This window comes from Lithobates pipiens, unplaced genomic scaffold (genome assembly GCF_037356315.1).
Source record: "Lithobates pipiens isolate NorthernLeopardFrog02 unplaced genomic scaffold, aLitPip1_a1.2 Scaffold_1, whole genome shotgun sequence".
NCBI lineage: Eukaryota > Metazoa > Chordata > Amphibia > Anura > Ranidae > Lithobates > Lithobates pipiens.
Genome location: NW_027507685.1, coordinates 210,928,733 through 210,940,827, shown reverse-complemented (window position 1 = coordinate 210,940,827; position 12,095 = coordinate 210,928,733). Strand labels below are relative to the sequence as shown.

At 46.0% G+C, this 12,095-nt stretch overlaps 1 protein-coding gene across 2 annotated transcripts in view; it reads right to left on the bottom strand.

Moving 5' to 3' along the window:
* Window positions 1-11,793, bottom strand: part of LOC143982614 (cytochrome P450 2G1-like) — a 212,355-nt gene extending 200,562 nt beyond the window's left edge. The window contains exons 1-2 of one of the 2 annotated variants that reach the window (XR_013274489.1): window positions 11,549-11,793; window positions 4,630-4,792 (exon numbers count right to left, since the gene is read on the bottom strand). Coding sequence is in view for 1 of the 2 variants with exons in the window: in XM_077481510.1 (XP_077337636.1) it covers window positions 4,630-4,792; window positions 11,549-11,728 (343 nt within the window). In the remaining variant the exon portion in view is untranslated. The remainder of the gene's footprint in view (window positions 1-4,629; window positions 4,793-11,548) is intronic. The other variant, XM_077481510.1, reaches the window with a different exon arrangement.
* Between the last annotated feature and the right edge of the window lie 302 nt (window positions 11,794-12,095).

The window sequence follows — 12,095 nt, the reverse complement described above, 5'->3', positions numbered from 1 at the left end:
GGGCTCATTCCTGCACTCCAAATAGAGTATATGGGAGAGGTTGCAGTGTATAGGCCCAATTTTTCAGCTCCTGTTTAACAGGGGCATGTAATACAATTTTTGATGCAATGCTTTGCAGCAGGGCTCATTCCTGCACTCCAACTAGAGCATCTGGGAGAGGTTGCAGTGTTGTGGCACCAGCAAGCAGTGCCTTAGGCCCAATTTTTCAGCCCCTGTTTAACAAGGGCATGTAATTACAATTCTTGATATAATATTTTACAGCTGGACCTGTTCCTGTGCCCACTGAGAGTAATTGTGAGGACTTATAGTGTTGTGGCACCAGCACCATCACCACAACCACCAAAGGCCCAATTTTTCTACAACTGTTTAACAATGGCATGTAATTACAATTCTTGATATAATTGTTCACAACAGGGCGCTCCAGTGCCCACCAAGCAGGCATGTACTGGCTATTGGGACTACCGGGAGTTTCCCGGTGGGCCGATGGCTCAGTGGGCCACTCTGATGTAAGGGGGCTGGTGATGGGACACTCTGATGTAAGGGGGTGCTGATTGGACACTCTGATGTAAGGGGGCTGGTGATGGGACACTCTGATGTAAGGGGGCTGGTGATGGGACACTCTGATGTAAGGGGGCTGGTGATGGGACACTCTGATGTAAGGGGGTGCTGATGGGACACTCTGATGTAAGGGGGTGCTGATGGGACACTCTGATGTAAGGGGGTGCTGATGGGACACTCTGATGTAAGGGGGTGCTGATGGGACACTCTGATGTAAGGGGGTGCTGATGGGACACTCTGATGTAAGGGGGTGCTGATGGGACACTCTGATGTAAGAGGGCACTGATGGGACACTCTGATGTAAGGGGGCTGGTGATGGGACACTCTGATGTAAGGGGGCTGGTGATGGGACACTCTGATGTAAGGGGGCTGCTCATGGGACACTCTGATGTAAGGGGGCTGGTGATGGGACACTCTGATGTAAGGGGGTGCTGATGGGACACTCTGATGTAAGGGGGCTGGTGATGGGACACTCTGATGTAAGGGGGTGCTGATGGGACACTCTGATGTAAGGGGGCTGGTGATGGGACACTCTGATGTAAGGGGGCTGGTGATGGGACACTCTGATGTAAGGGGGCTGCTCATGGGACACTCTGATGTAAGGGGGCTGCTGATGGGACACTCTGATGTAAGGGGGCTGCTCATGGGACACTCTGATGTAAGGGGGCTGGTGATGGGACACTCTGATGTAAGGGGGGTGCTCATGGGACACTCTGATGTAAGGGGGCTGCTCATGGGACACTCTGATGTAAGGGGGCTGGTGATGGGACACTCTGTTGTAAGGGGGCTGGTGATGGGACACTCTGTTGTAAGGGGGCTGGTGATGGGACACTCTGATGTAAGGGGTGCTGATGGGACACTCTGATGTAAGGGGGCTGGTAATGGGACCCTCTGATGTAAGGGGTGCTGATGGGACACTCTGATGTAAGGGGGCTGGTAATGGGACCCTCTGATGTAAGGGGTGCTGATGGGACACTCAAAATGTAAGTGGGTCGGTCTGGATGAAGTCCAGGGCCAAATTTCTGTCCCAGTCCAGCCCTGCCACCAAGAGTCACTTTGAGGGCTTACAGTGTTGTGGCAACACCAACATCTTGTTCCGCCATTTCTGCAGAGCAAATAAGGGCAGGCCCCTACTTTCAAACATCCAACTTACAAACGTCTCCTACTTGCAAATGGAAGGAGACAACAGGAAGTGAGATGAAAAAAGATTGATGGGCAAAAAAATTATACAGGGGTGATAACCCTTCCCTATGTTTTCCAAAAATCTTTACTGGAGCTACACTTTTAAAATGTACCAGTTCAAAATTACAAACAGATTCTACTTAAAACAACAAACCAACACAGTCCCTGTCTTGTTTGCACTGCCTGTATACCGCTGTTCTGAGTATATAGGGCCTGGGGGCCCCACACCTTTCCTTTTTTTAATTTGGGTACAGGGTTCCCCTTAATATCCGTACTAGACCCAAAGGGGCTGGTAATGGGCAGGGGGGGCTACCCATGCCATTTTTCTCAATGATTTTCATCCATATTGCCCGAAACCAGATATTACATTAAAACCGCAAGCAGTTTTAAATGACTTTTTTTCCATTAAATGTAATTTTGTGCAGGGACTGTTCTAAACACACGAAACATGTGCCACTTCACAGGCATACAATAGACACCCCCCAGGCATGATATTTAAAGGAATATTTCACTTTTTTTTCACTTTAATCGTCATTAAAATCAGTGCTCCCGAAAAAACTGACATTTTTAAAAACAATTTTGGCATTGACCCATGTCCCCTGGGGCAGGAGCCAGGTCCCCAAACCTTTTTTAGGACAATATCTTACATATTATCCATTAAAATTAGCACTTTTTATTTCGAACGGTCGAGTCCCATGTTTTGCGCAAATTTTCGGTCCGTTCGAAAGTTCTGGTGCGAAACTGAACTGGGGGGTGTTCGGCTCATCCCTACTGTGCACATTATATTACATACTGTGTACACCACCCGCACTGTATTATATACTGTACACTGAATGCACTGTATTATATACTGTACGCTGCCTGCGCTGTAAGTATTACTGTACATTGACTGCACTGTATTGTATACTGTAGACCGTGATATATACACACTGTATATTCTAAACTGCCTGCACTCCACTAACTAAGCTGCCTAATCTAGCTCAAGTTCTCTCAATCTCCACATATCACGCTACATACTGCTTTATATAGTATGGGCCGTGGATTTAGCCCCCCTGAGCCACAATTGGCCAAAGGCACCTCACCTTTGACCAATCGTGGCTCTCACAGCAGATCGCGCTGTGATAGGCCAAAGCATGAAGGTCAGGTGCACTGCGATCTCGAACAAACGAAAACTGCAGTGCAATGCGATCTGGGAACAAATGAACACCACATGTTTGAGTCAAACTCACGTTCGACTCGAACATCGGGACCATCCCTAGTCCTCAGCATGAATCCCACCAGAGAAATTATCAACATGGAATATTAGTGTTCTCGCTTTTTTTTTTATGGGTTTCCTCACTCAATCTGAAAACAGTGATAATTTAATTGCGAAGCTCCAAGTAAAGGGGACATATTCTCAATTCCAAGTGTACACTGACAAACACAGCCAGCAGATTCACCTCCTGTGGAGGGATCCTCTTTGTGGACGTGGCCAGGATCCAGAATTGAATGCTTTGGGTTAACTGGCTTTCTCATGAACTGGTCTATGTTCGAGTGCAATAGAAACATCAGACTTTGAGTTTCTTTGGAGAGAAGACCTTACATGCATGGCTTTATGTACTCTATAAAATGCTGAGTAATACGTCCATGCTATGTAAATATGCAGCTAGTAAAATTGGCACCAGTCAATGTGAGTCCAGTAGCTCATCTCAAATCAGTTTATCATAATGTCTGCTCTCTTGATCTAATTATGAGACTCTATCTGCTACTGCCACTAAATGACAACTTCTGACTGTGCGACTTGCATCCTGTCAACCAAGAATGCTGTGTGAGCTGGCTGCCTGTGTCCTATAAAACCCATTGCATCATTGGTTGCTAGGATACCAGGGGCTACAAGTCGCTGTTTGCTATGACAGAAAAAAAATGGAATGCTCCCCCAAAAGCCATACCAGACCCTTATCCTAGATCCTGGTTCCAAATCTGGTCCATAGGCAAGCCCTGTGCCATGTCGGAGGACTGCATAATGGTAGCCAAGACATTTTGGAGTGCCCCCTTAGAACATGCCCAACCACTCCACTGCTAGTGCTGCTGTCACTAGATCACCATGCAGTACTGACTGAGCTGGCTGCTCTTCCACTTCTAGGTATAGACTGTGCTCACTGTCTTTGAGGCCCAGTCCAGTTGCTTGTTTGTGTGACACAATAATAAGGCGATTATTGTCTTTTCAAATTCTTTTACTGAAAATTATCCCATTAATTGGTAAAGTACAATTCTATGTCACTGGAATCTGCATCAATGTCTTACATATAAATGAATCAGGCTGTACAAACCCATTTTTCAGCAGAGGTGTCTCATATCCTGTAGAGGTTTCGGAAACAACTCCAAAGACCTTCAAAAGAGGAAGGGTACCACATGGGCACCAGTTTCTACTGTACGATCTCCATATTGATACATCTTGATCACACACCCTTTTTGCTTAACTCATCCAAATAGCCTTTATTTACCAAAATACTGAGCATAGCAAATGCTTATACAACAGAAGCTAGTAAGGAGGCCTAATACCTCCTTTTCGGAAACATAACTGTCTGTCAATTTCAGTGAGATTTTTGTTTCATAATAGGCCCGCAAACATTTTTAGGGCCCACCAGCTTCAGTGTTTTGGTGTCTGTAACCCCCCAACTTCCACAATAACAACATTGTAAGCATGCTGTCTACAAAAACAAAGATTTCTATACTGCCTGTGTGTGCTACCATGTTACATTTTTAATTTTGGCTAGAGTTTACCTTTAATCTTTTCTTGGTATTATAATTTTTTGAGTGTTTTTATAGTGCAAGCATATCAACTAGGCATATATAAAAAGCTAGAAATTACACTAATTCAGAATTATTATTTTGCTTTTAGCATCTTACCGAAATCCTTAAAAAACATTTCTATTAGACCCATATCCCCTCTGTCACTGAACACATCACTGCGATCAACCAGGGCCTCCTTCACAGCATCGTAGCCTATCAGCATGACCGCTCGATTTGTGGCCAGATAAATTGTATACACCGGTCCGTACTTTTCACGTAGCTGTTGAAAGAGATTTTCATTTTCAAACAGAGTTGTGCAGGTTCAAAAATAGCTGAAGCTGTAAGTATGTGACCTAATGTGCTTACCTTGATGCATTATTAATGGAGCCAAAAAAAACAAGAAAACCCCCCCAAATATACTCTTGTGACAGATCAACACAAAAATAAGAAAAAAACAAAAAAACTAAATAAGTTCCTGTTGAGCCTGATTGGGCTGCAGCTGAAAGGAAGGGACACTGGAGAAGAGGCTATAAAAACGGTAGACCATTTCACCCAGGGGAATCCTCCTCATTCTTAAAAAGGGAATGGCCACATGAGGAGGTATTAGTCCACCACTTCTTCCACAAATGACGACCTCGCTCTTATGAAAACTTAGTTGCACTGTCCCCAACCCAAAGCTTCCCTTTCTGGTCTTATAGACAATTGAGACATTTCCTCACCTCGGAAAACCCATCCGCTATGTGGTGTAGACAACTTTCCCCATTTGAACGCCTATGTACCAGTAACTCTTCTCTGAGACACTTAATTTTGACCATATATGTATTACTACAAGACGATTCTGACAAGACACAGTCGATACCCATACTTAGCTCCTGGGAAAAAGACTTAAGCCCCGTACACACGAGCGGACTTTTCGACATCCAAACTCCGACGGACTGAGTCCGTCAGACTATCCGATCGTGTGTGGGCTGCAACGGACTTTAGCTTCGCTAAAGTCTGACGGACTTTAGAAATGAAGCATGCTTCAAATTTTCCCGACGGAACTCCGCCGGACCCGGTCCCCTTCGAAAAATTCGCTCGTGTGTGTGCTACTCCGACGGACTAAAACCGACGCTAGGGCAGCTATTGGCTACTGTCTATGAACTTCCTACGTCGAATCCAGTCGTACGTCATCACGTTCGACTCCGTCGGAGTTTGGTGTGATGGTGTGTGGTCAAGTCCGTTCGGTCGAAAAGTCCGCCAGAACTCCGTCGGAACACCGTCGGAACTCCGGCGGAACTCCTTTGGAGGTCTGTCAGACTTAATCCCTCTCGTGTGTACGGGGCATTACAGATCAACCTTACAAAAGAACAGTGGGAAGACATGTTTACTTACACTCATAAAGGTTCGATGAATGTAGCAATACAAGGAAATGGATACAAAATCGCAACTAAATGGTACAGAACCACTGCTAGGCTACACCAATTCTCCCCCACGCTTCCCAATACTTGCTGGAGATGCAAGTCAGCCGTAGGCTCTATGATCCATATCTGGTGGGAGTACTCCTTAATACAACTTTTCTGGCAGGAAGTTCACTCCATTGTCTCGCAGGTCACCACTTACACCTTAAACTATAACCCCGCACAATACCTCCTCCATCATACAACTCTCCCAAGACAGACCTACCACAAATTGTTAGCCATGCATATGGTCAATGCAGCCAGACTGTGTATTCCTACACACTGGCGATCTACTAATGATCCCTCCATTCGGGAATGGCTGACTAGAATCGTTAAGATAGAGGAGATGGAAGAGCTGATTTATACCACTCAAGAACATTTGCAGAAATTTTCGACCATCTGGGCATGCTGGAAACACTTTCAAACCACAGACAAATATAAGACATTCTTTCCCCTCCCAATCAGGGATCCATAACTCACAAAACAAAGGGGTGTGGTGTCGGTGGGGGGGGGGGGGGGTACGGCGCCCACCTCCCTTCCCCTTCCCCCCTTATACTTCTACTTTCTCTATCCTTTCCTCCCCCAACCACTCCCTTCTTCACCCCTTCCCACCTATCCAACTAAACAATGAAACCTCCCCTAGGATACTCAACCGACCTTTAACCTCATAGAGCTGCACTAAAGAAGCCGTCTACATTCCCACACTGTCATCAGTCAGTATTAACACCACTCTCGGAACCCAAGTTAGACCTGATGATAATGGTCTCACGGGTTGGGCACACATATTTAGCACTACCTGGCACGACTTAAGTGCACTTCCTCTAATATATCAGTATATCGGTTATACGTTTGTTGTTAAGCTATGACTATCTTTGTATAGCAATGTTCTATTAACCACGGCCAATGTAGCTCTGTTATAGTGACACCTTCTCCGCAATATGAAAGAGTCGTGGCAGCACTTTTTGTACTTGATTTTTACCTGTCTCATATGTCTGTATAATGTGAATCGTTTAATAAAATCGTTTATGAAAAAAAAAAAAAAAACTGCAGACCAAGGTCACGGTGGAGTTGACATGACTGGTGTATAGCTGATTTACCGTGTGTACCACTTAACCAAAAAACCCCTTCCCCCTACCTATCTTACCTTACTTAATAAAATAATCATACAACGCCTTCTGGATTAAATGGCCATCCAGCCCCTTTATTAACAAATAGTTTTTTTTAATAAAAATAAACTCAATTTAAATATATATATATATATATATATATATATATATATATAAAACCATAACTTTATATTAGTGTATATATATATATATATATATATATATGTATATGTATATATATATATATATATATATATATATATATATATATATATGTATATATATGTATATGTATATATATATATATATATATATATATATATATATATATATATATATAAACACTTATATAAAATCCTGCTCTGTCTGAGGTTCGTGAAGGAAGGTATATCTACCAGATCGGCTGCACACCCATCACCTCAGTATCCTGGCCCCCAGCCATGATCCCACTAGCACAGGGACAAACCATTGCCACCTTTTTTCCACTGCAGCCTGATGACCGGTAGCCCATTATTTCCAGCTAGGGAGGGTACTGATACCGTGATAGGTCCAACCCTCCCCGCACCATATTGTGTTTACCTTCCACCATTCCAACCTACACAAACCAGAGACCCATGCCACAGACTCCCACCAGTGACCACTTCATGCATGGGAGGCCCACCACAGCCACCAGGCCCGCTGTAGCCCATCCTGGAGTCCCAGGAACCACATATCAATCCCGACGGCTAACAAATGCACCCCATCAGCCCGTAAGTACAAGCCGATGTCCTGCTCCAACTCAAAATGTCAGACCACCAATCCCCCATTGCAAACCAAAAACTTTGCTATGGCCTTGTTCACCTTTTTTATGGTTTTGTTGATTCGTTCAACAGATCAAGCACCCCTCCAAGTTGTCCTGCCAATCATATCCGACCACACTACCACTGTCTCCGGGAATGCTAATCTTAAAGGTAGAAAATCCCATTTGGCATCCCGAATAAGATCCCTCGAGGCCCTGATACATAAATCATTACCCCCTACGTGCAACAACAGCACATCCGGGGGTTTATCCAACCTAGCGTAAGGCTGAACTTCTGGAAGGACGCGGGCCCATAACATGCCCGGAATCCAAATCCACCGTACTGACACTTCTTCCCATGGGAAACCCAACTGCTTTCCCTCCCTCCCTGCCAAGGCCCTTTTTGCTTCCCTATGGACATACGAGTGCCCCATTATCCATATCAGGCACACCGGGCCTGAAAGACAGAAACACAAAAGGAAACATAGACACACACACACCAATTCTATTCATACCATACCTATCAACATCACGCACCACATAAAGACATTACAAACAACATCAGACAGGACCATCCTCTACCCGGGCGCTACTCTGCCCCCACCAGACTATGCCCCCCAACCCCTCAAAGTATATGAGGGCGAACATAGAGATGGAATCATTGAGATTCCCAATGATCTATCCATTGCAAGATCCGGTAACTGACACCCCACCTTGCCTCCTCCGTAGTCACCCCAATCCTAAATGAATGAGAGGAATAGTCGCAAGGGGAGAAACCCCCAGCCACCAAACACTTCCTAAAAACTGACACAAATTGATATCGTGACAACTGCGAGCCATTGTCATGTACCAGAAGAGAAACCCCACCGGAAGGCCGTATCTCTAGCCACTCCCAGATAACCCTTACCGGGCATAACTCCAGCCCCGCCACCGTACCCAACACCACCTTGGCCCCTTTTCCCAATTGATCAGTTTTTGATCTAAAAATGACCAATGTAACCGAATCGCCCGCTACTGAGGTACCCTAAAAACCTTAAAGATAGTTTGCAACGTGGCCAACAGAATAGCACAAGCCGCTCCCCATGAAGACCTATCACTAGGAAATCGTCCAGACAGCGCAAGACTGAACTAAGGCTGGACAAGTCCTTGATGACCCATTCCAAGAAAGTACTGAAAAGCTCAAAGTATGAGCAAGAGATAGCGCAACCCATAGGAAGGCACCTATCCACAAAAAACTGGCCTTTCCAGCAACAACCCAACAAACGCACACTATCCGGATGAACCAGCAATAGACGAAACGCCGACTCAATGTTGGTTTTGGCCATGAGTGCCCCTCTCCCAAATCCCTGTACTCACCGCACCGCCTCATCAAACAAGGCGTACGAGACCGTACAGTGTGCCGGATCAATCGCGCCATTTACTGAACCCCCTTTTGGATGTAATAAATGGTGAATCAGCCGGAAATTGATTTGGCTCCCTTTTGGGCACCACACCAAACGGGGAAACCACCGGCGGCCCTTCAAATGGGCTTACACTCCACCACTTCTGGATGCTTGTATGCTGATCTAAGATTAGGCGAAACAGGAGGGACCTTGTCCAACGTGCTCGGAATGGGGAAATCATCCTGAAAACCAATCCACAACCTCTGGGCCACCCCCCTGTTAAGGTATCTACTTAGATACGGAGCCATTTTTTCCACCCTCACTGGCGTCCTCCCTTTTTCCAGCGTCAGCAGGTTTCTTACCTTTCCACCCCTTGGACCATGGATGGGTGCCTCTGCAGCCCGGACAGTCATGTCGGAAACAGCAGGCTCCCCCGAACTTGCAGGTCCACATTGAACTGCCAACAGAACCCCTTGGGCTTAACGGCCCATGGTGATGAGGTGTTGGCACCCCCGGGCCCGCCATGAAAGGGTGGCGGCACTGCCCTGGTTTGTGTCATGAACTTCATCCACAGCCCAAAATCTTTTTGGTCCCAAGGTAAAGACGGCCGAAAAGCCTTCCGCTGCCGGAGCTGCTCGTCGTACCTAAGCCAAGCCACTCCCCCATAGACCCTTTGTGCCTCACTGATTGAATCCAGATAGCAGAACAACCCCGAACAATTGTCCAGTGCCTTCTCCCCTATGACGCTCACTAAAATGTGAAACGCCTGCGACCAGTTCACAAACGGATAAGCCGGTATCAACGTTTTTCTTCTTCCTCCTTGCTCTCGTCTGGCTTAATCTTGTCCAGATTAAACTTTTCCAGCGGAAAGAGCGAGATTTCCACCTACTCCCCTTTCCCTATCCTCTCCCTAACCTCCGTCTTCAGATGGGAACAAAGGGGGCCCTCATAGGAAACGTAAACCTCACACCGTGTCGAATCCGCCAGCCGAACTCCGTCCACTACCGACACCCCTGGAGTCCCTAAGGCTCGTACCTGCGAAGGTCCTGCCACTGTTGCAGGAACCACATCCTTTGACGACACCACTGTTAATGATGCCGGAACTGCCACCACCGCAGGAGCCAGCGAAACCGCCAATACCACTTGCAGAGGCACGGGCACCACCACTTCAGGTGATGGCGAAGCCGCTACCCCCGAACTCGTGGCTGTGCCATAACGCCCCCTCGCCCGTCCCCCCTGCCAACCATGCAACAATCAGCCACAATCAGGGAGACCTGAGCCCCAGAAGTGGTTGCTTCACCTCTAAACACTAATAGCTCCGCCAGCAATTGCTGAACCAGCAGATCACCGGCGCCCCCACTCTGGAAGCCCCCCTGCGGCACTCCACTAGACCCCACATCCCTCCCAGCAGCCAAAACAAGCACTGGGACCTCATTTCCCCCACCACCATCCCAGAGGGGGAACTAACCAGACCCCCCACCAATGACACAAGAGGGGAACTAACAGGGGGAGGGGGGGACACAGACATAACAGGCACTGATTGACCAGCCACTGTTCCAAATCCTTGCTGATGTCCCATACTGGTGCCACGCCTGGCTCATCCAATCCGGTGTTCTGGCAGATAGTGTCCTGCAATTATATAGTGGAAGAAGCTTCGGAAAATCTCCGAAGATGAACGGCGCCTGCGCCGTGAGTGGAGGTGGTAGCCCCACCATCCAAGGGACATAGGCTCTTTTATATTCCAACTCTATGTCCACTTGGATGGTGGGGCTAGAACCTGGACTCCTGAACCCCCCCTTTCTTTCTGTTCCCCACTGTGACATCTAGCGGGGATACCCCCCTCCCCAGCTGTCAAAAGTTTTTGAACAACGCCCAGCCGTGTCACTCATTCCACAGCACTGGGGCAGTTCATTGATACTTCCTGTCAGAATGTATCGCCTTGTACAAGGCCCAAGCAAATCAATACACTGACAGATCTGCAGGGGACATGTATAGAACTAGCCATCTGCTGATCGCTGGTGCAATGTTTTACAGGCACCCAAAACAAAAAAATAATAAAGGCACATTTTTTTTACCTGCAAAAAAATATGCATTTACTCGTTTTTGTCAAAAGGTGAACTTATCCTTTAAGCTAGGGGAACTTTGCTTAATTTTAAACTTTGCTTATTTTTTCTTATTTCACCATCATTTTGGTGTTTTTGATATAAATGTGATGTAAATTGATGTGAAATTTGATATAAACTGAGTTGTACTTTATCCTAACAGTATAAGAGATTTTTTCTAGAATACAAGAAGAGTGCATTGTTATACAACATTCAGCACAATTCTTACCTTCACCAGAGACTGCGGCATTTCAGTGGTACTAATCTGCAGAATATTCCCCAGAAATGGCAGAGGGGTGGGTCCTGGTGGCAAGTCTTTCCTCTTTACATTCATCCACCATTTAATGAGGTAAATCAGGAGAGTGACCGCAGAAGCGATGAGAAGTGTTGCTGAGACATTCACCGCCATCCTGACAACAATCTCCGTACAACTTGTACTGTCTCCAAACCAGGGACTGCTGTATTTATTTGTGAGCTGACGTTTTTAGCATTCCCACTATCATTTGAGGAAGGGTAGGGTGTGTTGGAGTTTAGACCAGTTACAGACGTATTGCATAAGATTGTAAAGCTATGCTAATCATTACTAACCCTGCAGGTTTTTAAATAGCATGTAAGAGAAATAATCTTGCAATAGGCAGAGAAGATCAATTTTTTTGAAATAGTATTTTTCAGAAGTTGACCTGCAACATAAAAAGAGGCAGCATAAATAAAGAATTTATTTCAAATCACAGGCATTTTAAGCGACAATTTTGTATCTATTTTCAACTAATATCTAC